The sequence below is a fragment of the Cervus elaphus genome, chromosome 13, assembly GCF_910594005.1.
Source record: "Cervus elaphus chromosome 13, mCerEla1.1, whole genome shotgun sequence".
Taxonomy (NCBI): Eukaryota; Metazoa; Chordata; class Mammalia; order Artiodactyla; family Cervidae; genus Cervus; species Cervus elaphus.
The window spans coordinates 70,838,937-70,866,025 of NC_057827.1; the positions used below are offsets into that span (position 1 = coordinate 70,838,937).

General features: G+C 69.4%; 1 protein-coding gene across 6 annotated transcripts; it reads left to right on the top strand.

The window, feature by feature from the left end:
- Positions 1–1,979: 1,979 nt before the first annotated feature.
- On the top strand, positions 1,980–26,372 carry CEP170B (centrosomal protein 170B). Of its 6 annotated transcripts, none has more exons than XM_043921974.1 (19): positions 1,983–2,129; positions 4,714–4,845; positions 11,472–11,561; positions 12,635–12,713; positions 13,449–13,507; positions 15,008–15,146; positions 15,697–15,801; positions 15,933–16,409; positions 16,653–17,371; positions 17,457–17,627; positions 18,113–18,203; positions 18,330–20,072; positions 21,210–21,480; positions 23,037–23,196; positions 23,376–23,519; positions 23,618–23,706; positions 24,117–24,210; positions 24,363–24,414; positions 24,575–26,372. In XM_043921974.1, the coding sequence occupies exons 2-19, from the start codon at positions 4,729–4,731 to the stop codon at positions 24,808–24,810; spliced, it is 4,836 nt and encodes a 1,611-aa protein (XP_043777909.1). In that variant the 5' UTR covers positions 1,983–2,129; positions 4,714–4,728; the 3' UTR covers positions 24,811–26,372. The 6 variants fall into 6 exon arrangements, with proteins under 6 accessions (XP_043777914.1, XP_043777909.1, XP_043777910.1 ...); XM_043921975.1 differs by having other exon boundaries at positions 21,216–21,480; XM_043921976.1 differs by having other exon boundaries at positions 21,237–21,480.
- Positions 26,373–27,089: the final 717 nt, after the last annotated feature.

The following is a 27,089-nucleotide window of genomic DNA, read 5'->3' on the forward strand; positions in this document are numbered from 1 at the left end:
TCCTTTCCTGATTTGGAACCAGCCTGTTGTTCCATGTGCAGTTCTAACTGTTGCTTCCTGACCTGTATACCTCCTGGGATTTCTCAGGAGGCAGGTCAGGTGGTCTGGTATTCCCATCTCTTGAAGAATTTTCCACAGTTTGTTGTGATCCACACAGTCAACGGCTTGGGCGTAGTCAATAAAGCAGAAGTATATGTTTTTTTGTAACTCTTGCTTTTCTGATGATCCACCGGATGTTGGCAATTTGATTTCTGGTTCCTCTACCTTTTCTAAATCCAGCTTGAACATCTGGAAGTTCACGGTTCATGTACTGTTGAAGCCTTGGAAAATTTTAAGCATTACTTTGCTAGCCTGTGAGATGACTGCAGTTGTGTGGTAGTTTGAACATTCTTTGGCATTGCCTTTCTTTGGGATTGGAATGAAAACTGACCTTTCCCAGAGTCCTAAGAGGGTAGAAAGGGCCTCAGGGCAGGGCCTGGGGCCTCAGAGAGAAGACAGGTGTGTGCCCAGCCAGGAGGAAACTGGGGAAATTCTCCAATTTCTGGGCTGGAGTCCAAACTCACTGGAAGCCAGGGGAGAGTGGGGGATGGGGTCACCGATGCAGTCCCAGAGCACAGGGCAGGGAGGGGGGAAGAGGGTGGGTCTGGGGGCAAATCTGGAACACCCAGCCCAGTCCTCTGCCCCACCTCTTCTCTTCCAGGGCTAGGACTGGACACTTGACCGGTTTCCCCCTCCCCGCCCCCCAGTCTTGTTCTCTCATCCACGCCCTTCGGGAGCCGCAGCTCTCGGAAACCCTCATCTGAGTAGGTCTCGGCCAGCATCAAGCACTCCCTGGGCGCCGCTCCGTCCTTGGGATGAAGCCCAAGCTCCCCGATCACCTGGCCACAGGTCCCTCCCCTGCCCCCTTGGACCCCTCGCAGTGCAAGCTCCCTCCTTCCGCTGAGCCGGGCGCAGGTGGCACCGCCCACCGCCGGGTGCAGTGCTGGGACCCTCCTCGCCCTTCCCTCTGCAGGTGCGTTTCCCCCAGAGCTGCCGTGGCGCTCCGTCTGTACCGTAGGGTGCGGAACCCCCCAGGTCAGGGCCTGGCTCTGTCCGGGGGCCGGAGACCGTGGGGCGGGGCGGGCCCAGGAGCTCCGAGTGCCGAGCAGGGGGGGGCCCGGTCGCGCCCGTGAACCCTCCGCGGCTCCGGCCGCCCAGGCCCTGAAGCTCAACTCCCAGAGCTTCCCTCGCTCTGGCCGCACGCCTCTTCCCTCGGCCCAGGCCTGCCATGACCATGAAGGCGAGAACGCCTACCTGCCGAACCCCACCGCGGCGTCTGCCCCGGCCGCGCCCGCGCCCCGGGCATTAATCCCTCTTGCCTGGAGCTCCTGGGGCACCGGACACCTCTGTGGTAGTGCCCAGCGAGGGGCGAGCGGCCCGGGGGGACTCTCTCCCGGACCCCGCGCCCCGCCCCGGGTGGGACGGAGGAAGCGCCCGCGACCCGCCGGACCCCGGCCCTCCGAGTGAACGCCTGGGGTCGGGCGCCGGGGGCTCGCGGAGGCGGGGCGCGCCCTGGGGCTCCCCCCCACCACCACCCCGCCTCCTCCCTCCAACCTTCACTAGGGCGGGCGGGGCCGAAGGTGAGGGGCCGGGGGTGCGGCTCGAGCCTCGGGCTCCCGGAGCTGGGTTAAGCGTTAACCGCGCGCGGGCTCGGAGCCAGGACGCGGGGCGGCTGCGGGCACCGGGTTGCGCCCGGCACGCAGGGGCGGGTCCCCAAGGCGAGGCGGGGCGCAGAGCCGGAGGGGAGGGGTCTGGGAGCCCACGGGGGCCGGGGGGCGAGGCGGAGGGCCCGGGAGGCGGAGGCGGGGCGGGCGCGGGCGCGGGGGCCGCGCGCACCTGGCGCCCGGGGCCGCCCCGACCTGGATTTCCGGGGGGCGGAGGCGGGGCCGGGGGCGGGCCGGGGCGGGGCGCCCGCGGACGTCAGGGACCCGCCGCCGAGGCCCGGCGCCGCTCCGCCCGTGGGTTCGCCCGGCTGCCGCGAGCGTGCGGGCCGCGCCGGGCATGTCCTAGGCGGCGGCCCCGCCCAGCGCTCGGCCGGCCGGGCGGGAGGGCCGGGGCCGAGCCGGGACGGAGCCGGGGCTGAACCGCAGGTAAGACGCGCCGATCTGCGCCCGCGGCGGCCGGGCCTCCCCGCGCGCGCACCTGCGCGCCTGCGGAGCCGCGTGGGCGGCGGGCAGGGGGCCGAGGTGCGGGGTCCAGTGGGCCGGACAAAGGCGCGAGGGTGGGGGCTGCCGACGCACCTGGCCGGGCTGGTCCCCGCCGCCGCGGAGGCGGCCCGGGTCTGCGCCGGGCCGGGAGGGGCCGCTGAGGGCGTCTGCGCGGCCTGGAGAGAGGGGTCCCCGCCCAGGCACCGGCTGGTCCCCGGCAGTCCGTGGCGGGCGCTGATTCAGAGACGGCGCCGCCCCCTCCCCCTCCGGGCCCGGCGCTCCCGCCGGCCGCCTCCCGGCCTGGCCTCCTCTCCGCGGTCCCTCCCTCCGCCTTCCTCCTCCTTCTCCCTGTCTCCTCATTTCCCTTCCCCGCCGCCTCCGCCGCCGCCTCTCCGCCGTCCCTGCCTCCTCTCCCGGCCCGGCCCCGGCCTCGGCCTCGGTTCCGTCTGCCCCTTCCAGCCGCCGCCGCCGCTCCCAGCCCTTCCCAGCCCTTCCCAGTCCCTGCCCCGAGCGACTCCTCCTCCCCGCACCCCTGGGCGGGTGGCCCTTCTGGCTGTGGCGGCCGAGGGGACAAGTTTGGGGTGTTTATTATTCTCCGTCCTAGCAACGATGGCCAGCCCAGCTCCGAACCGGCCGCAGGCTGCTGGGGAGCGTCCACTGCTCCAGGCCTGGGCCTTTTTGGGATGGGCTGGCAGTGGCAGGGGCGGCCTGGCTCCGCCACAGCCGCATCACGGGGTTCTGGGGGTTTGGCCTCCCTTTGCCAGCAGAGGCTGTGGCCTTCTCTGGGTGGGGTCTCCGTTCCCAACTGCTGGTGGGGACCTAGGAGCAGGTGACGGCAGAGGGCGGGAGCTGGGCGGGGTGGGGGCTGGGAAGCACCATGACGGGGTGGGCATGCCCCTGGAGAGAGCGCTCCCAGGGCTGCAGGGGCTCGGAGGTCCCCACCCCCTCTGCCTCCAGCACCTGCCCCTCTGGCTGGACCCTGAGGAAGGGCAGGGGTCCCAGGATGAGGGGGCTCTGGCCGGCTGGGGCCATCTTCTGGGTGGATTTTGTGTATCTTTCCACCTGCTTGCCCGAGGTGGCACGGGGTATGCCATGGATTACACGGTCACTCGGGCCTTCACCGATGGGTGGGGCCTGGTGTTGAGAGCTGGCTCTTAGGAGCCTCAGGCAGAGGTCTGGGTGTGGGCGTTGCAGGGAGGAGGCCTGGGGGTGCTCCCCCAGGCTGCCAGCACCTTCTCCCTCTTCCTGGTTAGTGGCTCACCGCTCACCTAGTCCCCGCCGCCCATGGTGAGTCAGGTCAGGGACCTGGGAACTCCAGGGCTGGCCTCACAGGTGTGTGACATGCGCTCAGACCCTGAGCTGGGTGTAGCCATCTGCTCTTCCTGTCCTGAGCGCCTCCGTGACTTTGGAACAGGCCAGCTGCATTTCATCCCACACTTAGCACCCAGGGTGACAGCATGTCCTAGGCCCTCCAGGGCCTCTGCTCTGCTCCTGGACCAGCCACTGGACTCCCAGGCACGCCCGACCCGGCATCTGGGCCCCGGCCCGTCCCTCTGCCTGAAGCCCAGCCCACGGGGCTCGTGCACCTGCGTCCCCACTGCCCGCCTTGGATGGACCTCTCCCCCCAGTGCGGCCACCCACCCCTGTTGCTCTGTGTTGCTGGCACCTTTGCACAAGCTGCTCGCCTCCTTGGCACCCGCCGACCGGCTGGAAGGAAGCCCCACGATGCGGGGACGGCGTGCGGCTCCCAGAGCCCAGGATGCCGCCTGCCTGTGCGCACGCCCACTCCAGGAGCGTGGCTTGGGTGCTTGTGGGCGGTGCTCCGAGCGTGTTTGGAAGCTGTGTGCACGCGTGTGTGGCATGGGTGTGTCTGCACACTTGGTGCCCGGGCCCTTGTGCGGGTGTGGTGACACGTCTCTGGGCAATGGGTGTGGGTCCCCCCCAGGACCTCAGGCACTGCAGCACCACCCGCCTCCTGGGCCCTGGAGGGGCTGCCTGCTGCCCTGACCCTGGCCTGGCCTGGGGGTGTCTGCCAGAGGCGTTGGTGCCCCCTCATGGCAAGTGCACTGGTGGCTCTGGGCGCTCGCCTCCAGCCTGCGGTGTCCAGCTGCGGGAGGTGGGGCCTCTGGTTCAGCGTCTGTGTCCGGGGCTGCGGACCTGGCCTCATGGGGCCCCTCAGGCTGCTCACGGAGTCCCCCCGGAAGCAGGTCACGGGAAGTCATGAGGGTCCACGCACAGGCAGTGTGGCAGAGGCCCCGCATGCCTGACCCCTGGCACCCAGACAGAGAAGAGGGTACACGTGGGCCCAGAGCATCAGGGGGGACATTAGCCTGGGAGGGGGTCCGGAGGACAGGCACGGTCCGGGAGGGGCTGGTCTGGAGCCCAGCATTTCCGAAAGCGGCCACAGTGGTGGCACTGTGAAGGTGCTTGAGGCCCAGTAGGTCAGGTCCTGCGTGGGCCTTTGGGGTGCCCAGGGGCCGGGGCCCAGGCCGGGGAGCCCTTCTCTGATGACGCCTCCCACCCCCAGGGCCGGACGGGCCTCATGAGCGCCAAGATGAGCGTCACCTCGTGGTTCCTGGTGAGCAGCAGCGGCACCCGCCACCGGCTCCCCCGAGAGCTCATCTTCGTGGGGCGGGACGAGTGTGAGCTCATGCTGCAGGTGAGTGTGGGCACCTGCGCCGGCCGGGGCGGGGGGCAGGGAGAGCCCGCCCTGCTTCCTGCGGGCTCCCCGCGGAGGAGGCCCTGGGCCCACAGCGGGCCCGCGGGTCTTGGGTGGGCTGTGTGCTCAGGGGCAAGGGGCCTGGGCCTCTTCTAATGGGAGGTGCTGATGCCGTCCGACTCTGAAGGCGTCAAGCCCGCCTTTGGAAGGTGCCTGAGAGCGGATCTGTGCACATCCCTTTCGCCCGGGGGCCCCAGATGGGCTGGGAATCAGGGGCCACAGGGCTGGCTCTGACCAGGGGAAGCCCAGTGCCCCCCGGTGGGGCTGGAGAGGCCTGCAGGGCACTAAGTGCCAAGATGCCAGGCACTCGGCAGTCAGGAATTTCTGTCTGGCCCTAGCGTGTGTTGCGCTGACCTTGGCTCCTAGGATCAGGGAGGGGAGGGCATGGGGCCGGAGACCTGATCCTGCAGGGTCCACAGGGTTCCCCAACGCTAATGGTTGTCACTGAGTCAGGCTCCCTGCAGCCCCGAGCCCTCCCTGGCATGGGGCCTGGGCCCCTGTCCCCAAGGCCTCCAAGCTCCACAGGTCCCACCGTGGGACTCTCAGGAGGGACTCTCCGTGGGCTGCACTGCTCGGTCCAACCAGGGGCCCGCTCAGGGCCAGGTGAGACCCTGTTCCCTGTGCTGCCCCCTCACTCCCTGGGATTCGTGAGGCTTGGGGCAGCCGAGGATCCCAGCCAAGTGCGTGTCCACTTGGGCAGCAAGTGCAAGGCCTGTGCATGTCCAGACAGCTGGCTTCTCTAACGATTTGCCTGCCTTCAGACCCAGCAGGACCCTGCCTTGTTGCCTTTGCTTGTTTGGTCTTTTCAGTATCTCTGATCTAGAGTAGCCTCTCCCTTTTTCTCCGTGCATCTTGCCTTTGGAAGTTGCCTTTGCAAGGCTCTGTGCCAGCCTGGGCAGGTGTTTTCTGTAAAGGGCTGGGTACCAGGTTGAGGCCTCGCGGGTCACATGCCTCCATCACAGCCCCTCGCCTTCGCTGTTGCCACGAAGCCCTGTGCACAGTCCAGCGGGCGCCAGTCAGACTTTGTGATGTTGAAATGTCAGTTTCACGCTATTTTCACCTGTCCTGAAAGAGTCTTTTCGTTTTTTTTTTTTTTGACCTTGTGAAATGGAAAGACTGTTTCTCAGGCCCACATAAGACAAGCAGAGGCCGCAGACTGTGCCTCCAGGGATGGCTGATGGTGGTGTCATGTGCCATGACCCCTGTTGCCTGTCAGTGCTGAGAGGTCTGAAGGGCTCGCCGCCTTTGGCCCGGACCCCTGGCAGGGGGCTGTGTGTTCCCTGCTGTGACCAAGTGTGTGGCCCACCGGGGTGGCCCAGAGGGCCTCTCATAGGAGGTGGCACCTGATGGGAGCCTGCAAGGACCTGGGAGTGCTGGGGGGGGCCAGTGTGCTGGCTCCTCCCTCCCCGGCCCCGGCCCTGTCCCCGCACCAGGCCCTCACTCTGCCTGCTGCTTTTCCCCAAGGTTGGAGCAGAGGCTCCCGGTGCAGTGGCGGGCAGGGTACTCAGAGTGAGTCTGGGGTCCGACTCCCAGTTTCTGGGCCAGTTGGTGGTGGAGCCCTGAGTAGGGTGGAGGGCCGGACCAGCTCCTGGCCTGGATGCACCCTCATTTCTGCCCTTGGCTGCCCTGGGCCTTGTCTCCATCACACAAGGAAACAGGCTCCAGGTGGTTGTGTAGCTGGAGAGTGAAGTGGGAACGCCGCCTGCGCCACCCACCGGCCCCTCGCTCAGGACGCCCCACGCCCTTGTCTCCTGGGCTGTGTGGTCCTGCCAGCCCCCTTCACCCGCGACCCTCTGTGGAACCCCTGCTAGGGAGCTCCTCACCGGCACACCCCCGCCCGGCCTCAGTCCCCCACCCCCCACTGCCCGGACTGAGCCCCCCACCGCCCAGCCCGAGTCCCCCCGCCCCGGTGCCCGGCCTGAGTCCCCTCTTCTGCCTGACCTGAGTCCCCCCACCCGGATGGGATTCCCTTCAGCTTCTCCCCGGGGGCAGCTCCAGGCTCCCCGGCCTCCTGGCTCCTGCCTGGCGGCCCCCGTGGCCACCCCTGGGCCTGGGCCCTGGGCGCACAAGGCCTCTCCCTGGAGGCCGTCCACACCCACAGCCTCGGTCCCCATCTCCGCGCGTGTGATGCACACGGTGACTCTCGCCATCCTGTCCCCAGCCCCCCGTGTCCCCAGCTCCTGGGGTCTCAGAGGCAGCCCCGGCCTGCTGCTGCTGAACAGACCCCTTATCCTCTGACCCGCCGGTGTCCAGGGCAAACCCCGACCTTCCCTCTCCCACCTTGCGCCTCGGGTGTCCCTGAGTGCCCCCCAGCCTCCAGGCCTCCGTGGGGCCCCGCCTGTCCCCGCTCTCTGGTACCCCCATGCCTGTCCCAGCCCCTCCACTTAGCTGCCCTCTTCCGTCCCATCCTCACCCTCTTCCAGCTGCGTGTTCCTGGAGCGCCCGGGCCTGCCCTCTGCGTCCATTCCCACACTTGTCGCTTGAGGGTCACTGGCCCCGTGCTGGAGCCTGGGGTCCCCATGGCAGGGCTGGGCCGGCCACAAACACGTGGGAGGAGCCAGACGACCCCCCAGGAGACAGACCGAAGGTGGCGCAGGGGTTGGGACGGGGGCTGTGTGACATGCTGGGAGCCGAGGAGGAGGAGCCTGGGGGTGCTGCTGGAGATGGGGGGTCCTCTCGGGGGACGGAGGAGGCCGTGTGATGAGGGGAAGGCTGGGAGCAGGGGGCTGCCCCGAGGCTGTGCTGCCATCCAGGCAGGGGCCTTGGAGGGGGTGCCCGGGCGGGGGCGCTGTGTCGTGGGGGCGGCACTGCCCGCCTGGCCTCGCTGCCCCCAGACTCTCTAGCCGGCCACCCATGCACCTCAGGGCATGGCTCCCGGGCTGAGCCTGGCTCCCCCCGGGCCTGAGTGAGGATGAGAGCGGGGACCCGGGCCCAGGCCTCTGGCTGTGCGTCCTGCACTTGTGGCCCAGGCTCTGGTGCAGGGCGTGTGTCATTAGGTGTGCACACACGTGTACGCACACACAGGCGTGTAGGTGCACGTGTGTGCATGCACGCAGGCATGTTGGATGTGTCTCTGTGTGGCGAGAGGTCCTCTCTGCTTCTGCCCATTTGCCCCTTGGGAGGGCTCCGTCTGCTCCCGTCCTCACCCAGAGACCCGGCCCGGGAGCCCCTGCACACACACCCCACAAAGGCAGGCCATGGGCGCTGTGGCCCAGCTGGGTGGCGCTGGGTATGAGCTGGCAGCAGGGTGTGCCCACAGCCCAGGGTTTTGGCCACTGCTGGATTCCAGGCGAGGCTTCCACCCATGGAGGGCGTCAGGCACGAATTTTGGAAGCACGTCTTTACTCCGTTTTAAAGGGAGTACAATTAGGTCCCCTCCCAAAGGTCCCTGTGTCTGGAACTTCTCTAGTCTATTTCGCATGTGACCCACCCGCTCCACTTGCCACGCCCCCTGCTTTGGGTCCTCTTAACTCTGAAGGCCCAGGCCCCCTCCCTGTCGCCTGTGAGCGGCTGGCCTTGGTGGGGGTGGGGTTGCCTCTGGCCTGGGGCATCGGCCCGAGGGGGAGGGGTTCTGGATGTGGGGCCCCTCCTTGCCTGGGCCCAGGGGGTCCTGGGGGTCCCCACAGTCTGGGGAGGGGCTTTGGCAGGGGCTGTGCTTGGAGTGGAGGGGGCCTGGGAACTGGAAGGGGCAGCCCAAGCTCTGGATGCAAATGAGGGGGGCTGTGCCAAGTCCTGGGAGCCAGCAGATGGGCAGGGCGGGGCATCTTGTCCAGAGAGGGAAGGTGGACCGAGGGAGGGGGTGGTCCTGGGCAGAGGACCCAGGCCCAGAGTGGGCAGGGCACCTCCAGAGCCTGCATAGTGGTCTGGCTGAACAGGCGGGGAGGGGAACATTCAGGGAGGGCTGTGGCTTTCGGGGAGTCCAGGAAAATTCAACAGACAAGTCAGGGTCAGGTGGGGGGCTGTGGGAATGGATGCGGGTGGGCTGACTGGGGTGCTGACCCGGAAGGTGGGGGCCTGGGGGCGTGGCCGGAGCAACTGGGGGTCGTGGTTGGCGGCAGTCCCGAGGGAGGCTGCAGGGCCAGGTGGGCGAGGAGGAGGAATTGGGTTTGGCCAGGCTGGGCTTGACCCACCCGGAAGGCAGCCGGGCGGTGGAGGTGGGGTCTGAAGCTTGGAGAGGGAAGAGAGGTGTTCAGGTCAGAAAGGTGGGTCTGGAAGACCCTCTAGGGGCCACACCTCGGCAAAGGTGGCGGCCAAGCCTGAGGGGCAGTGTGCTCTCTGCCGCCCACCCCTGGGGCCTCAGGCCGGGCAGAGCCCCCCAGGTCCCATCACGTTCCAGTGTGCAGCTTCCAGCAGCCTCTCCCTAGGCCCACGGTGCTGGGAGACCTGATGCCCGGCTAGGCGGAGGGCACAGTCCAGCCCCCAGTGGCATCCAGGTGTTGGGCAGCTGGCTGGACATGGAGAGTGTGTGGGAGGTGAGCCTCAGTCCTCCCAGCTGCCCTCTGGACTCCAAGGAGTGCCCGACCCGTGGGGCCTCCCATGGGGGCAGTGGCCTGCCTGGGAGAGGGCGGGCAAGCCTGAGCAGCCTGGAGGCCTGGAGGAGGGGGCGGGGTCCCCCGTGTGCCCACCGACCCCCCCACCCGGGCCAGGCCGTGGCAGGGGCGGCCTCGGGGCCCAGTGGGGAGTCCAGTGGGGGAGCTGGTGCCTGTGTCCAGGCACAGGCCGCGGCCAGGGTGGCCAGGAGCCGTCTAGCTGCGGGTGCCAACTCTGCCTGAGAAAGTTAGGGCCAGGGCAGAGACCAGGCCTGGGGTGCAGGGCAGTAGGTGTCAAGGTCAGACTGAGCTCACCTGAGACTCGTTACTTGGGGAGGCAGAGCTGCCTGCCCCAGCGCCGCCCGTCTGAGCCCGGGGAAGCTCGATGGTCCTCCCTGGGAAGCGCCCAGGTCGGGGCTGGGGCTCTGCGGCAGGTGGCTCTGTGTCAGGGAGGCCCCGGCTGGCCCCACGGACTCTGCGCTGCCCTTGAAACCACCCTTGCACCCCCACTCCCTCCAGGGGCCCGAGGGTCCGTGGCGGGATGAGGTGGGGGCCCAGCAGCCCACTCCGGGGCCCCCACCATAGCAATGCCATTGTGCCCCGACCGGCCAGAGCCAGGCTCAGCATCCAGGACAGGCCCAGGGCTGTGGCCCCCGTGAGCCCGCCCGCTGGGTTCTCCTTTCCAGGCCCTGCCTCGGTGCCTTGGCCAGGCTGTGTGACCTTGGGTGCAGGCAGGGCTGGGCCGGAGCCCACGTCCGCCTCTCCCTTGCCTGCGCTCGTCTCTGGGTGAGGGAGGAGGCCCGGCCCTGGGAGCTCCCATCCTGGGGGCAGGTGCTGGAGCCTCCCCTGGAAGCTGGTTGCTTCTGGATGATGCTGGAGGGGCTGGGTGGGCAGAGCCTCAGAGAGGAAGTGGCTCCCGGTCGGCGGGACAGCGCTGGCAGGGAGGGGCTCTGGGCCCTCACCTGTGAGACCTGAGAAGCCCAGAGGGTGGTGACGCGGGGGCTCAGGTGCTGGGCCGCCCTCCCCAGGGCCAGGCGGTCCTGTCCTGGTGGTACGTGGGCCCCGTGGGCCCCACGAGTGTGCTCTGGATGTAGGGTGTCTCGTGGGCACTCCTGGAGGGCTGAGTGGCAGCGCCCCTTGGCGGCCGGTCCTGCCGGTCACTCCTGAGGCTGGACCTCGGAGGGATACAGCTGCCCCTGGACCCGAGGGGTGGGTCTCCTCACTGAGGTGTGGCCGCGGGATGGGCGGTGATGCTCTGTGCCGAGACCGCCAGCCCCTTGGCCGGGCAGGGCGGCCTGTGCTGGCGCTTCCTGACCGAGCAGAACGTGACCCTGTGACCTCGTCCCTGCCTCTGTCGCCCGGGGTGGAGACTGCAGCTTGACCATGTAAGGGAGCTGGGCGGGGTCCTGGTGAGCTGGTGGCCAGGGCGAAGGCACCTGGGCGGCAGGATGAGCGCTCAGCGTGTGCGAGCCTGGCGTACGCCAGCAGACGTGCGCGTTCATGTGTGTGCGTGTCCCCCACTCTGAGAGGTGTGCGCTGTGGGATTGGCTGGGTGGGATCGGGGCTCCCCTGAGCCCCCCAGCCCTCCTTTGGTCCTCCCTCTGGGCTCTGGTCCTCCCCCGTGCCCCACCCCCCACCCCCGCCCTTGGGAGTGAACAGCCTGTCCCGGAGCATTGGAGGGTGTCCATCCTTCCCACGCTCCCCCAGGAGCAGTGGCGGGGAGGGCATTGGGCGCTGGCCTGCTGGTGCCCACTGGTCACAGAGGGAGGGCCCAGAGCGGCAGGTGGGGTGGGAGGAACCCGAGGCTCCTTGGTGCTGGGCGGGCTGACTGGGTCCGGCCCGCATGGGCTTTCTGGGGGGAGCACTCCCCCCAGAGACGTGACTGAGACCTTTGTGCTGCGAGGCCCCAGGCCTGGTCGGGGTGTGATCTGGTCGGGGCGGGTGGATGCGGGGCCACCTGTGGGGCCACTTCCCTTGGGGCCACTTCCCTTGGTTCCCCTTCCTGGGAGGCCACCTGAGGGCCTCCGTTCTCTCCAGTCCCGCAGCGTGGACAAGCAGCATGCTGTCATCAACTACGACCAGGACAGGGACGAGCACTGGGTGAAGGACCTGGGCAGCCTCAATGGGGTGAGTGCGGGGCTTCTATGCTGGCCACGCCCCCTCCCACAGGCCCCACCCACACCCGCCCCCGCCCCCTCACCTTGGCCCCGCCCCTGTCCCACCCCCATGCCCCCATCCTCCAGGACCTCCTGCTCTGGCGGCCTCCTTGGGAAGGCTCCCTCTGGGCAGGGCCCCTAGGAGGAGGGGCTGCCTTCTGGGAGGAGGGGAGTCAGGCTCTCAGGAGGGCAGGGGAGGTTCGGGGACCTCCTGCAGGCTGGAAAATGGGCTCCTAAGATGGATGGATGCTGGGTGTCCTGTCCTAGGGGCATATGTGAGCTCTTCTGTGAGTTGGGAGTGGCAGGTCCAGAGAGGTGACCAAGAGGACGTTCCTGGCTGCAGGAGCAAGTGAGGGGGTGGGCAGAGACCATCAGGGAGGGCAGGAGGGGCCCTACGCAGGGCTCGGTGTCTGTCTGGGCGTCTTATTCCTTCTGTGTTTGGTTCCCTGCCCTGGAGGCTGTTTCAGTAAGAAAGCAAACCACCAGCCTCCCTCCAGCCAAGGAGGACCCTGCCCCGCCCCCAAGCCATGAAGTCTGGCTCCCTCCATCCTGAGCTGGGGGTCCCACCGCACCCTCAGGCCCACCCTGCCTCCACCAGCTGCTGAGTACCACCCACCGCGTCCCCCTCTGAGTGCCCCCAGCCGGGGGTCTCGGTCTCTGCTGGAGTCTGCCCCCTGAGACCCCTCTTCCCTCAGCCCCCCCGTCAGATGAGCCATTCCAGCCCCAAGGGGCCTGCACAACCCGAGCAGCCTTGCACAGGGCCACCCCGCAGGTCTGGGGGCCGCCACCCAAGGGCCTCGGGCGCTGGGGCTGGCAGGAGGCCCTGTGTATCTGTTTCACAAGGGTGTCACGGGCTCTGTGCTCGAGGGCTGTGTCACGGTCCCTGGGTGCTGGGTGGGCCCCACGCCTTGGCCCCCCTTCCAGCCATCTGACCTGTTGTCCCTTTGGGGCGTGACGCTGGTGTGCCCTTCCGAGCAGCACAGAAGGGCCGGGTGTTTCACGGCCCCACGTGCCCTGGCTCAGCGCCCCATTGCCTCCCGGCAGACGTTCGTGAATGACGTGCGCATCCCAGACCAGAGATACGTCACTCTGAAGCTCAATGACGTCATCCGGTTCGGCTACGATATCCTTCCGGGTGCTCACCCTCCTCCCCGCCCCCTCCATCCGCACGGCCACCGTCGCCCTGTTATCCTGGAAGCAGGTGGGGGCCCCTTGGTCCCACCCAGGACCCCAGGAGCATAGAGGCAGGACGGTGAACCTGGGGCGGGGCTCGGGCCTGACCATGGGCACGTCTGTCCACTCGCCGGCCCACCGGTGTGCGCTCACACAGGCCTGAGGAATGATACAGCTTTCCTGGGACCCAGAGTCCGGTGTTGCTGGGGGACCCCAGGAGTGACTTTCTGTGCTGAGAACGCGGGGGGTGGGGCCATGCCTCTCCTTAATTGGGCAGCCGGGGACCCGTACGCCTAGGAGTGCAGCCCGTCCCCTGCCCCCCCATCCTCGGTGCCCCCACTGAGCCCTCCCCACTGGTGGAGCCTTGGGAACCCGGGGCTGAGGGTAGTCTGGGATGGGAGCCGGAGCTGGATGCGTGTGGCCTGCCCTCCGGAGGCCCCTGGGCTCCTGGGCTGTGCGTGGGGTGGAGGGGGGTCCCTGTAGCCCTCAGGCACGTGGTTGCGATGACCGGGGCCAGCACAGCCCGCAGGCGGCCCCTGCAGTGTGGACATGTGCCCGGGACGGCCCGCCGGCGTCCACCCTCATGCCCGCGTGCCCTCCCCATCCACCGTGCTGGGAGTGGAGGATGCCGTCCGTGGGCCCGGCTCGTCCTTACTGCCGCCCGTGCTCCTTAACGCGCTGTCACATCCCAACATGTATGTGCTGGAGCGCGTGCAGCACCGCGTCCCGGAGGAGGCACTCAGGGTAATTGCTGCGCGGCCAGGCCCCGCCCCCGGCCCCCTCTTCCCGCTGCTCTTAGCCCAGGCCTCTTGGCTGCCCCGCCTGGCCGCCGTGCTGTGAGTCAGCCCGGTCTGGCCTGCTCCGCCGGATGGCCTGGTCTGGCCAGCGGGGAGATAGCCACCCCCCAGCCACAGACGGGAGGGCGTGGCTGGAGGCAGAGAGGAGGTTTCTGGGCCCAGCAGGACGGGGGAGGTGGGGTCGGGAAGAGGACCCACCCTCCTGGCATCTCGGGCACCAGGAGGACCCTCCTCCTGGGTGGGGGTAGGCAGGGAGGGGTAGCCAGAGGCCAGCAGGGGGCAGCCTTGGGGAAGGTCCTGGGTGGGGTGCCCTCCGGCACACTTCCGTCTGCTGGGGCTGGGGAGGGGCGGGTCACAGCAGGTGAGCCCCCACTTTCCCCTTGCTCAGCTGTGCGGGCGTCAAGGAGCGGACTCAGGGGACCCTGTGCACAGCCCACCCAGGAGCCCCAAGATAGGAGTGAGGGGAGGTTCGCTCCCATTTTCCAAAGGAACTGTGGGCAGTGCAAGGAGTGGGTGGCCTGCCCAGAGGCCCGTGACCAGTGAGGAGCAGCGGCCCAGTGAGCCCGGCTCCGACCACCACGGAGCTCAGCTGGAGGTGGGGGGACCGTGCACGCAGGCACGACCAGGCACGTGTGTACACACGCACGGGCACCGGGCAGGCGCTGCTCCCCACCTCCCACGGCTCCTGGGGGCTGACCCCACCCGTCTCTAGGGGCCTGTGGGTGGTGGTCCCCCTCTGACGGCTGCTGCCCACTCCCTCCTGGAAGCTTGTGGACCCCCAGCGTCGAGCTGTGTGGCCCGGGGCAGGTCTTAGGTGTCTGCCCAACACGGGTAGTGAGGGAGACCGCATTCTCTGTGGGGCCGGGCCAGGCAGGGCGGGACCGGCCTGAGGTGGGGGTGGGAGGTCCTGGGGGGGGTGCTGTCCTCGGGGCGGGGGGTGTCCTCAGGGGGCGGGGCTGTCCTGGGGGGGTGTCCTTGGGGGAGGGGCTCTCCTGGGGTGGGGTGTCCTGGGATGGGGGTGGGAGGTCCTGGGGGGGCGGGGCTGTCCTGGGGGGGGTGGGAGGTCCTGGGGGGCGGGGCTGTCCTGGGGGGGGTGTCCTTGGGGGGCGGGGTGTCCTGAGGTGGGGGTGGGAGGTCCTGGGGGGCGGGGCTGTCCTGGGGGGGTGTCCTTGGGGGAGGGGCTGTCCTGGGGGGGCGGGGTGTCCTGGGGTGGGGGTGGGAGGTCCTGGGGGGGGCGGGGCTGTCCTGGGGGTGGTGGTGTCCTTGGGGGAGGGGCTGTCCTTGGGGGGCGGGGCTGTCCTGGGGGGGGGTGGGAGGTCCTCGGGGGGGGCGGGGCTGTCCTGGGGGGGCGGGGCTGTCCTGGGGGGGTGTCCTTGGGGGATGGGCTGTCCTCGGGGGGCGGGGCGGGCGGAGCAGGCCCGCCCCTCACCCCCGCTGCTGCCCACAGCATGAGAAGTACACGAGCCAGCTGCAGGTGAGCGTCAAGACCCCCGCACCCAAGAGGCCTGAGGCTGTGCCCGAACAGGTGCCCTACTGCGAGGCCTCGACCCCCAGGCCAGAGCGGGGGGACCGGAGACCAGGCCCAGGTAGGACGGCGGTGCTGCGGGGCAGGGGCGGGGCGGGGCGCAGCACCCAGGCCCTGGCCCCTCACCAGAGGCTGGCCTTTGACCCCCACCCCCGACGACCCCACCCATGTGTGCCTGCCTTCCTGGGCCCCCATAGGCACGCCTGTCCACTCAGCCCTGTCGACACTCCCTGTGCCCCCCGGGCGGTCCAGTCAGACTTAAGGGGTCCTCAGCTCCCGGCTCACTCATCTGTGGCCAGAACCAGAGCAGGGCCTGGGAGAGGCGCCAGCCCTGGGCAGGCCTGATGGATGGTCCATCGGGCAGAGGACCGGGACCGGGGACAGGCCTCCCCTGGAACAGCTGCTCCGCAGAAGGGCTCTCTGCGCCACCACGGGTGCAGAAACGGGGCTCGGGATGGTTGGCTGCTAGCAAGGGTCGGGGCGGCTGCAGGTCGGAGCGGGAGGCAATGGCAGGGCCTCGCGCAGACCCCAGCATCTTCCCCAGCTGCGGGTCTCCCCTCCTGTCGGCGATGGGGCCGCGTGACCCAGGGTCAAACTCTCTCCCTCTGCAGAGGCGGCCAGCTACCGCACCCCTCTGTACGGGCAGCCCTCCTGGTGGGGAGAGGATGATGGGGGCGCCCTGCCCGAGGACCGGCGCCAGGACGAGCCCTGCCCGGGTGAGCCCTGGGGGGCAGCCTGGGCCCGGGGTGCCTTCTTGGCCGTGGGGGAGAGCCGGGGGGGGGGGGGGTGGGGTGGCGGAGCTGACCGTGCCGCCTGTGGTCCTGAGCCCGCGTCCCTCCCGCCCCAGAGCGGCCCAAGGACCTGGCTCAGCAGGACGGCGATCTCACGGGGACGCCGGCCGGCTTCCGGGGCCCCTCGGAGCCTCAGGTCTACTCCTTCCGGCGGGAACCCAGCTACTTCGAGATCCCCACCAAGGAGGTGCCCCCACCGCGGCCCCCAGAGGCGCCGGCGCACGAGGCGCCCACCAGGGAGGCGGAGCCCGGCGGGGGCGGGGCGGCCCCCGTGCAGAGCCACGCCTGCTTCACCATCGAGTTTGACGACTGCAGCCCCGGCAAGCTGAAGATCAAGGACCACGTGACCAAGTTCCTGCGCCAGCGGCGGCCCCCAGGCAAGGAGGCCGCGCCCGCGGAGGTGGTCTCCGCCGAGACCAAGGTGGCCGACTGGCTGGTGCAGAATGACCCGAGCCTGCTGCCCCGGGCCGGCCCCGGCGACGACCGGCACAGCACCAAGAGTGACCTGCCGGTGCACACGCGCACCCTGAAGGGTGAGCGCGTGGCCGCTTGCCCTGGCCTCCTGGCCTTGTCCCCGGCGATGCGTCTGCGTGTCCCGGGAGATGCCCGCCCGGGGCGGGGCCCTCCCGCGTTTTCTTGCTGCCCGTCTGGACCGCATGTACAGGGTTTCCGGGGTGGGTAGGGGGGGCGCCGTGTTCCGCCTCTGGGACCGCAGGGGTCCTGTGTTTCTTACCCTCCATCTCACCCGTAGGGTACTCCCCCCCCCTCCCCCGCAGGCCACAAGCATGAGGACGGCACCCAGAGCGACTCGGAGGACCCCCTGGCCAAGGTGGCCGGGGCCCCCGGGGTCCCCGCGGAGGCTGGCGGGGACCAGGCGCGGCTGCAGAGGCAGATCAAGCGGGACCCCCAGGAGCTGCTGCACAACCAGCAGGCCTTCGTCATCGAGTTCTTCGACGAGGACACGCCCCGGAAGAAGCGCTCCCAGTCCTTCACGCACACGCCCCCCGGGGACCCCAGGCTCGACCGGCGCCGCGGCCCTGCGCCGGCCGACAGGGACCGCCCGGCTGCCCCCGCCCCGGCCCGGGGGACCGGCAGCGGTTCGGGGCCGCAGCGGGCCGGCTCGCTCAAGCGGGAAAAGACAGAGGAGCGGCTGGGCAGCCCCTCGCCGGCCGCCCGGGCCCCCGCCCGCCCCTTCGGCAGCGTGGGGCGTCGCTCCCGCTTGGCCCAGGACTTCGCTGCCCAGTGTCTGCGGGACAGCTCCCCGGCAGCCCGGCAAGGCCCCGAGAAAGCGCCCCCGACGCTGCCGGCCCCCCTGACGCCCCGTGGGGCCAGCCCCGCGGCCCCCTCACCGCCGCCGCCCCCGCCCGCCGACCCCCAGGTGACGAAGGCCCGCAAGCAGGAGGAGGATGACAGCCTCAGCGACGCGGGGACCTACACCATCGAGACGGAGGCGCAGGACCAGGAGGTGGAGGAGGCCCGCAAGATGATTGACCAGGTGCTGCGCAGGGGGCGGGGCGGGGCGGGGGGAGGGGGTCCGGCCTGGGCATGGGCTCTGACCTGGCGCCTGTTCCTCCCCGCAGGTCTTTGGGGTCCTTGAGTCCCCTGAACTCTCCAGAGCGTCCTCGGCCACCTTCCGCCCAGTCATCAGAGGGGACAGAGAGGAGCTTGGAGACGGGGTGGCCCAGCGAATGGCCCTGCTGCAGGAGTTTGCCTCCCGGCCCACGGGCGTGACCCCCCAGGTGGAGCTGCAGGTGTGGGGCTGAGCCCAGATGCTGCCCAGGGAGGAACTGGGCCGGGAGGGAGCAGCACCTGGCCAAGGTCCCGGGCACTGGATCCCAGTCCTGGTCTTGATCCTGCCCAAGCGGTGGGCTCCAGGCTTCAGGGCCCACCTGGGCTGAGAGGTCCAGGCCTGGAACCCCGAGTCAAATTGAGTGCCTGGGTGCGTGTGCCCCCAGGGCAGGGCTTGGCTGAGTCTAAGGGACATGGCAGAGCCTACCTGCTGACCGCTGGGCCACTGGACCAGATTGAGATGCGGGTGGTCAGGTCAGGGTCCTATGAGCCAGGCGGGGCCACAGGGGGCCTCTCCGCTGATTCTCTGGGGGAACAGGGGGCAGGCACTGGGAAGGTGTGGGAGCCAGGTGTCAAGCTGGGCTGCTTCACCCCGCGCTGCCAGCGGACCTCCTTGCGGTGCTCCAGCCTCTCCCCAGCCTCACGCCCTTCTGCCCTCCCCTCCTAGGGCCTCCCGGTACCAGGCTCCCCTGGGGGTCAGAAGTGGGTGTCCCGCTGGGCCAGCCTGGCCGACAGCTACTCAGACCCAGGCCTGTCAGGTAAGTGGCTCCGGTGTTGCAGCGGCGACGGGTGTGCGTGCTTGGCCGCTGGAGGAGGGCCAGCTCCCTGTGTGCTCAGGGGGCCTGTGGGCAGCGTCCGCTCCAGCTGGCCCCTTGTCTCCACAGAGGACGGCCCTGGGCGCAGAGCCGCGGAGCTGGAGGGGATCCCGCCAGCGCGGCCACGGCGGCTGCTCCCGCAGCTGCCCAGCGACAGGGCAGACAGCCCCGCCGGACCCGAGGTGGCCAGGAGGAGCGGTCCCGGGCCGCCGGAGGTGGGCGGCGAACAGGCCGGCCTCCTCTTGGGTCAGGAGGACCTGGAGCCCGACAGCCTCAGTGACGCCAGCGGCTCAGACGGCGGGCGGGGCCCCGAGCCTGGCGGGGGCCCCCAGGAGGAAAGACGCAGGAGCCCCCAGGAGGGGCCAGTGTGGACCAGGGGCCGGCGCTCCCCAAGGGGTCCCGGGGAGCCAGCCCCCACCTCTTTCTTCATCGGCGACCCGAGCGCGGAGGTGGCCCTCCCCAGGAAGGCCCCTGCGGCTCCGGGGCAGGTGGAGGGCCCGGGGCGGGCCCAGCCCAGCGCCCCCACCCCTGCCCCCGCCCGTGACGGCACATACGTCAGCGCCAGCGGGAGGATGGTCATCCAGCTGCAGACAACGGGGAAGCCCCCAGAGCTCGAGGGCCCTGCCCCAACCCCCCCCAAGGAGGCCTTGGCGTTCGTCCGGCAGGAGAGCTTCACCAAGGAGCCGGCCAGCAGCCCCGCGGCGCCCGGCCAGCTGCCCCAGATCCCCAGCCACCCCCTCCTGCAGGATCTGGTCGCGGCCCGGGCCGCACGCATGGACCTTCACTCTCAGGACACCCACCTGATCTTAAAGGAGACTGAGACGGCGCTGGCCGCCTTGGAGGCCCGGCTGCTCTCCAAGTCCCTGGAGGAGCCGGAGGGGGAGGTGGGCAGTGCCCCCGGGCCGCCAGAGGACTCCCTGTCCGGGGACTCTGACGTGGACACGGCCAGCACCGTCAGCTTGCTCAGCGGCAAGAATGGGCCCAGCCCAACCGGCTCCCAGCCTGCGGGGCTGCAGAGGGAGAAGCCGCCATCCCCAGCAGCTGCGCAGGACCCGGGGGGCGTCGGCCTGAGCAGCGCCCGTGAGCGGCTCTCGGAGAAGCAGCGTCGCCCGCTGGGCCCGGTGGACGCGGGCCGCGGAGAGCCAGCAAGACGCCTGGCCGCACGGCGTGGCCACGGCCCCCGGGGGTCCCTGGACTGGCCCGACGAGGACCGCGGCTCCAGCCTCGCACACCCGCCCGCCACTGACACGGTCACTTCTGACCACGAGACCCCTGGGACCACGGGCGCAGCTCGGCCGGGGACACGCCGGAAACCCATGGCCCCTCCGCCACCGACTGCCGCTGCCCGGGAGGAGCAAGGCCGAAGCTCAACGAGCGTCCAGAAGGCGCAGCAGGCGCTGACCCGCTCCAACAGCCTGTCCACCCCGCGGGCCACACGGGCCTCCCGGCTGAGGCGGGCCCGGCTGGGGGACGCCTCGGACACGGAGACGGCAGACGGCGAACGGGGGCCCCCGGCCAACCCGGAGCCCGCGGGGCGGCTGGCGGCCGAGCAAGCCAAGAAGCTGTCCCGCCTGGACATCCTGGCCATGCCCCGGAAGCGGGCTGGCTCCTTCACGGGGCCCAGCGACTCTGAGGCGGCCCCTTCCCGCGCTGGCTTCTCGGGCCGCAGCGTCGAGCTGTACTGCCCTGGACGCAAGCCCACCATGATGGCCGAAGCTCGGCCCACTGCCAGGAAGGCCGCCAATGCCACTGCGGTCCCTCGCCAGCCCTTCAGCAGGGCCCGCCCGGGAAGCGCCCGATACTCGTCACCCAGTGAGTGCCGGGAGCGGGCGGGTGGTCCCGGGCTTGGTCAGTGTGGGCGGTATGTCTGCAGCTTCCTGTGTGGCAGCCTGGCCGCAGGTGTCGGGCCCAGTGCTGGCCCTGGAGGAGCCCCCTTCCCATCAGCAGATGTGTGGGCCCCCAGCCGGCTGTGCAGAGCGGTGCGCCTCCCACCAACCCCAGCCCTGGCCGTCCTGCACACGCGGGAAGCCCTGCCCGTGTCCTGGGTGGAGGGGCCCGCAGGCGGAGGGCCAGGTCTGTCCACTCCCTCCTGGGGTCCGGACCCCACAGGTGCAGTGGGGAGGGCTGGCCGCCGTGACTCCGGAGCTGGCCTCCTGCCGGGGTGGATCCCCGTCCGCAGGGGCTGACCGTCCTGAGTGAACCGTTTGGAGGCGTTGGCTCTGCTGTTTCCTCACTGCCCGGCCCTGGCCCTGCGGGCACCCCCCTGTGGACTTAGAGCCCCTCCCTGCCTGTGGGTCTGCTGGGGGCCGAGGCGGTGGTGGCTGGTCGGGGGTGAGGGGTGAGAGACCAGTTGGGGGTGCTGAGGTTCTGGTGGGGCCAGGATGGCTGCGGGCTGGGGGCCACACCTGCTTGGCCCCCGCCCTCCCGGGCCTGTGCGTGTTCGCGGCCGCCTCGGGGGCTCCGTGCCGGGGTGGCCAAGGAGGGGGTGCTCCGACCTGGCAGCTGTAAGGGGGGGCTGCGGCAGCTGAGCTTGGGATCTGACCAGGGGCTGTGCGAGGCCACCAGCGCGGTCCAGCCCAGGGCCACGGCTGATCTACCTGGAGAGGCTCCCCCTCACCCAGGCTGTCTGTGGGCAGCACTTCTCTACCACCAAGGACCCACGGGAACCATTCCCATCCAGTGGGCACAGAGCTACCCCCAGACAGAACACGGCCCGTCCCAGCGCTGACCGGCCGCCACCCTGGGCTGCTCTGCAAGGGCCCTTGGACGCACCCAGCTGCCCGTCCAGGCTCATGCCTCTGAGCCGGCGGGGATCTGCTGGCGCTTCAGCCGAAGGGCTTCTGGGTGCAGGGGCGCCAGCCGCAGCTCGGCTCACCCTGCCGCTCCGGGCCCTCGCCCGGAGGCCTGGGGGCGCCCGCGGGTGCTGAGTGCTGCTCTGTTCTGTTCTTGCTTCTGGAACCAACTCACTCACCCGAGACACGCGTCGCCGGCAACAGGGCTCCGATTGCACGTCCACTTCGGAGGAGGAGTATGGCTCCCACCACAGCTCCCCCAAACACACACGCTCCCGTGCCTCCACAGCCACGCAGACCCCACGGGCTGGCGGCTCCGGCCGGGCGCGGCCCCGGGCCCCTGGCCTCCGGGACACGGACGACGAGGATGAAGAGCCTGATCCCTACGGTTTCATTGTGCAGACGGCCGAGATTGCGGAGATTGCCAGGTGAGGGGTGCCTCTCCTTGGGACTGGCTGGGGGTTCAGTTCCTAAAAGGGTTCAGAAATGCCGGTCGCGTGGATGGGTAGCTGGGAGTCAGGTGGGTGGATGATGGATGGATGGATGATGGTTGGGTGGACAGGTGAATTGATGGAGGGTTGACAGTTGGGTGGTTGGATGGATGGTTGGGTGGTGGGTGGTTGGATGGGTGGTGGGTGGTTGGATGGGTGGTGGGTGATGGGTGGTTGGATGGGTGGTGGGTGGTTGGATGGGTGGTGGGTGATGGGTGGTTGGATGGGTGGTGGGTGGTTGGATGGATGGATGCATGAAGAGTGGTGGGTGGTGGGTGGTTGGATGAACGGATGCAGATCTGCCCATAACAGCATGGGGAGGAACCTTGGGCACAAGGAAGGTCTCCACAAACTTTTTATCGAAGGTGAGTGCCTTCGCGCAGTCATTCAGTGGAGGGCGCCTCCCGGTCAGGTGCTGAGAGGACTCTGCGGTTGGGGGCAGAGACTGGCTTTTGGCCGGGCGGCGGTCAGTGCTGTGCCGGCCGTGAGGAGGGGCCAGGTGAACGGCTGGGCTGATGAGTGGCGCATTCGGTGCCCAGGATGCTCAGCTTGGCCGGGGAGGCACGTGACTGGGGCAGGCACCTCCGAGGACAGTGGCCCACGTGGGGGTGGAGGCCCGGCGTCGTCAGCACAGAGACGGCGACCCAGGCTGTGGGCGGCGTGAGGTCATGAAGAGAGGGCTGGGGACATCGTGCTCAGGACGCCTGCAGGGCAGAGGGAGGCGAGCTGCCTGCAGAATGACGTGGGCAGGAGCTGGGGGGCCGGCCCAGAGGACAGGGCACGGTGTCCTGGAGGGGAGCCGCCTCGGGTGAGGAAAGGGAGTGGAGGCGGGAGGAGAGGACGGGACGTGGGGGCCCCGCGGGGGCTCCCTGCGTGCGCGAGCCCAAATGCACCAGCGTGTGGGGTGCTGGAGGCGCAGGAGGCCAAGGGGAGGCGGGCGGGGGGCAGGGGCGCGGGTCACGGGGGTGCAGGGGGCACTTCTGTGTGCAGCTCTAGCCCCGGGGCTTTGCAGGAGGCCTGGGGCAGGGAGCTGGTCCCCAGCGGTCCCCCGGCCTTTCCCTCCTCAGGGCAGAAGGGACGAGGAGTCTCGGCTGGCCCAGGGGCTGTGGCTTGGCCCTGCTGTCCTATGGGGAGGTCCCTGGCCTCTCTGGGTCGACCTGACCCTGACCCTTGTCGGTGGTCCTGCCTCTGTGTCCCGTGGAGCAGGGCCTGTGTGGCCCCGATGGCCACAGGAGGGGGGCACGTGGCCGGGGCCTGGGGGTGCCTCTGCCCACCTCTCCCCAAGGCGCCCAGCGGGGCCCTGTCCCTCTGTCACTGCTACTGTGGGAGGCTCTGTGCCCCCGGCCCCTCACCCAGCGGCCGCCTCCTGGCAGGGCCTCCCGCCCCCGCCTGGGGCATCGTGTCCCCCCTGGCTCCTGTCCCCAGCGTCCCCCGCAACGGGGCCGGGCCTGGGAGGAGCCCGCAGGGACCCGTCTTCTCTCCTGGGTTTGCAGGCTGAGCCAGACGCTGGTGAAGGACGTGGCCACCCTGGCCCGTGAGATCCACGACGTGGCTGGCGACGGTGACTCCCCAGGCTCCCCGGGGCCTGCCCGCAGCCCCTCCCTCAACAACGTGCCCAGCACCCCTGCCTCCACCATCTCTGCCCGCGAGGAGGTGAGCCTGGCCCTTGGCGGCCCCTTCCACGCCCCTCGCAGGCGGGGCTCGGGGGTCGTGGCAGGGAGCCCTCAGTGGAGGCCGAGGGGAGGCTGGGGACCCCGAGCCGCTGGTGCTGTGGTCTGCTCTGCCCGCGGCACGGCGGGCGTGGGCCACACCCCTGCTCCCTTCCTCTGTAGCTGGTGCAGCGCATCCCCGAGGCCAGCCTCAACTTCCAGAAGGTGCCACCTGGCTCCCTGGGGCCTCGGGACCTGGACCAGAACATGAACGACCGTGGCGAGGACGCCCTAGCCAACAAGACACGGCCCCGGAACCGCGAGGAGGCAGGCGCCCCCCGCCCCCCAGGGGAGCCCCCTTGGGGTGTGGAGGGGCAGGGCTCCCTGGGTGAGTGGGCGCCGTGCTGACGCCCGGGTCCCTGCAGGTGATTTTCGATAACCTCATGCTGAACCCAGTGTCCCAGCTGTCCCAGGCCATCCGCGAGAACACGGAGCACCTCGCCGAGAAGATGAAGTGAGTCATCCTGTGGTCCTCCCCCCCGGGGAGGGGCCAGGGAGCCACCACTGCTTGCTGGACGCCCAGCCTGGGCCCCGGACATAGGTACAGACACGCACCTGTGAGCCAGGACCGTGCCGGGCGTCTGCAGACACAGGCCCGTGCTCTGGCAAGCAGACCCGTGGTCTGGGGGACAGGGCCCCCAAGCGGCCTGCCCCGCCCTCCTCCCAGCCCTCCCCACGTCAGGCGCAGAAACGGGACGCTGGTGCCACCAGCCTGGGTCCTGCTCTGGGTCTCAGTCTTCCCTTGTGCCTGGTGGGGGATGGCGTGGGCCTCCCCGTGGCTGGCGGGGTGGCCTGGGAGGGTCCGTGCAGGGCCCCGTGGTCACTATCCTCTGCCTGCTCCCGCCCCCACTCCTCCGGGGACAGGATCCTCTTCCAGAACTCAGGGCGAGCGTGGGAGGACTTGGAGGCCAGGATCAACGCCGAGAACGAGGTGCCCATCTTGAAGACATCCAACAAGGTGAGGGCCCCCCGCTCCCAGCCCGCTCGGCTCCGGGGAGACCCGGGGAAGTCACTGAAGCCGGGACCCCGGCTCCTCGCCCACCCCGGTCCCTGGGGAAGGGTGAGGCTGGGCGGTCCTGCTGTACCTCCTCCTTGCTCTTCCGCCTCTAGGAGATCAGCTCCATCCTCAAGGAGCTCAGGCGCGTGCAGAAGCAGCTGGAAGGTGAGTGAGGCCCTGACCTGGGGGGGCAGGGGGAGGGCTGCCGGGGGCCTCGGCAGGGCCTGACCCACAGTCACGGCTAAGTGGCTGGAAGGACCCCCAGAGGGTGGGCCCAGGCAGCAGGGCCGGGCCTCCGAGCAGCCTGACGCTCCCACCCCCTCAGTTATCAATGCCATCGTGGACCCCAGTGGGAACCTGGACCTGCTGACCGGAAACCGCGGCCCCGTGGGCTCGGCCCAGCTTGGGCGAGGCCGGGCAGCCGCCCAGGGCCTGTGCTCGCCTTCCTCGGCCCTGCCACCCCGGAGCTTCCCGCAGCGGACGAGCTGTGGGACCCCTGGCCTCCCCGAGCCCCCCTTCCGCCCTGACTTCCTCCCGGACGCCGAGAAGTTCCTGATCTAGGCAGCGGGGCCTTCCCCACCCGCTCCACCCGCTGCCGCGGCCTCTTCCGGCTTGGACAGGTCACTGCAAAGACCCCTACACGTGCCATAACCCTGTGGGTGCCCAGGCCCCCTCCTCAGCTCCCGCACCGCCCCCCCCCGCCCGCCCGCCCTGCTGGCCTCCTGGCCCAGCCCCCGCTGCGGCCGCCGCCAAGGGCCAGCGCCCCTCCATCCCCGTTGTCGTGTCTTTAGCTTTGAGGAAAGAGTCATTGAGCCATTGCAGCCGCGCCCCTCCCCGGCCTGGAAGGGCCCCATCCCTGTCGTGGGCTGGGGGACACCCGCTTCCTGCCAGTCCCTCCGTGCTGGCTAGGACCAGCTGGAGAGGAGGGGCTGGGCGGTGTGGGCTTTCAGTGCCAAATGCAGGGCCAGGGGTGGGCGTGCCCCGAGATGCCCCAGGCCTCGGGGCGGGCAGAGTGCGGGCCAGGCTGGGCAGGGTGCAGCCCGCGGGGACGTTTGGGGCGGCGACCCCACTGCTGTGAGCCTTTGGTGCCAACCCAACTGCCAAACTCAGCGTGTGGGCCGGGCGGCCACGCACACAGACGCACACAGACGCACACGCCAGGAGCATGTCCGCACTCACGGCAGGCCCAGGCTCGGCCAGGGAGGGTGGCAGGCCCTGCCCCCGGCCCCTGGGGTCCAGGTGAGCCACCAGGTCAGGGGAGCAGCTGACCAAAGCAGCGAGAACCCCGGGCTTCCAGAAGCTCCCTGGACTGCGCGCCCTCCCCCGTCCTCTGGACGCTGCGGGCATTAAGGGGTGGCCCTCAGGCCTCCGTGTGCCGGGGGTTGGTGGGTGGTGGCATGGGGGCAGCCCCCCCAGGAACAGTTCATTTCTCAGGATCCTCTCAGCTGGGAACGAGCCAGGCAGCAGAGCGCGGCCCCTCCTTCCCCGGGGGCTGGTGTGTCTGGAGCCTCTAAGCCAAAGAGCCTGTTGGCTGTGGCGGGTGGGCATGCGGCCGGCCCGCCTGGACCATCCTGGGGTGGGGGTGTTCCCCGCCTGGCGTCTGCACTGTCAATGGCGAGCGGGGGTGGGGGCGCCGGGGCTGGGTCCCCGAGGCCAGTGGGTGCGGGCCTGGGCCGTGGGGGGTGATGCCTGTCTGTGTTTCTGTCCCGCTGACATGGTGCCCAGGCCCTGCGCCCCTCCCCGACGTTTACGTGTGTGAGTGCGGCGGGGCCCCCCCCCGGCCCCGCCACGAGCCTGCTGCGTCCGCATGGAGGAGGTGCTAGTCCCGGGGCCCCCTCCCTCCCCGCATGCCCACACGGCTGTCCCCCCAGAAGCGAGCAGTGGCCGTCCACCCCCCTGCCCCGTGGTGATCACTGCACAACGTTTCTATTCACGAATCCACGCTCCGCTCCCCTCCAGCCTTCACCCAGGGATCCATAACTTATTTGTCTGGCTTCTCGGAGGCACCTCTGTGCGTTTGTCCTCAGGTGGTCTTATGGATGTCTTTCAAAAAATGGTTATTTTATATGATTTGTCATGGAATATGTTCTAATAAATCATTCTTCTATCATGTGGCAACAGGCCGCTGTCTGTCGCTGTGGACTCATTTCTCCAGCAGTGGTGTTTGGGGAGGGAGGGGGCCCCCTGCAACCGGGAGGTTCATGCCAGGGTCTCCCTTCCTGGTCTGCTGCTGCTGCTGCGAAGTCGCTTCGGTCGTGTCCGACTCTGTGCGACCCCATAGATGGCAGCCCACCAGGCTCCCCCGTCCCTGGGATTCTCCAGGCAAGAACACTGGAGTGGGTTGCCATTTCCTTCCTTCCTGGTCTGGATAAGCTGTTTCAGCCTCCAAGTCAGGCGCACTGCAGGACAGACACGCTGCCACCAGAGGGCGACCTAGGCAAGAAAGCAAAGCTGGGAAATGTCTGCGGTTTGCTTTGGAAAAAACGTTATTCAAGCCGTTCAGTGATGCAGCATCCAAGAGCACCCTTCACAGCGGGCCCTGCCGTAGCCAGAGCCCAGGAGGGACGCAGACCCTGGGTGCTGGGTGTCTGCTGCCCCCAGTCCGTCCCCCTCCTCAGGGCTCAGAGGGGTCTCTGACCTTACTTGCTGACCCTCCCGCCCAGGAGTGATATGTGCCCACCTACAGGGAGGACTCGGAGAAGGCAATAGCACCCCACTCCAGTACTCTTGCCTGGAACATCCCATGAATGGAGGAGCCTGCAGTCCATGGTAGGCTGCAGTCCATGAGGTCGCTAAGAGTCGGACACAACTGAGCGACTTCACTTTCACTTTTCACTTTC

Bases quoted from the DNA above. Each gene is read 5' to 3' on its own strand.
- CEP170B (XM_043921974.1), top strand. From the start codon at position 4,729: ATGAGCGCCAAGATGAGCGTCACCTCGTGGTTCCTGGTGAGCAGCAGC. The intron at 17,628-18,112 runs GTGTGGGGCTGA...CTCCCCTCCTAG, and splicing joins CCCCCCAGGTGGAGCTGCAG to GGCCTCCCGGTACCAGGCTC. The intron at 23,520-23,617 runs GCAGGCGCCCCC...GGGTCCCTGCAG, and splicing joins GGCCCCGGAACCGCGAGGAG to GTGATTTTCGATAACCTCAT.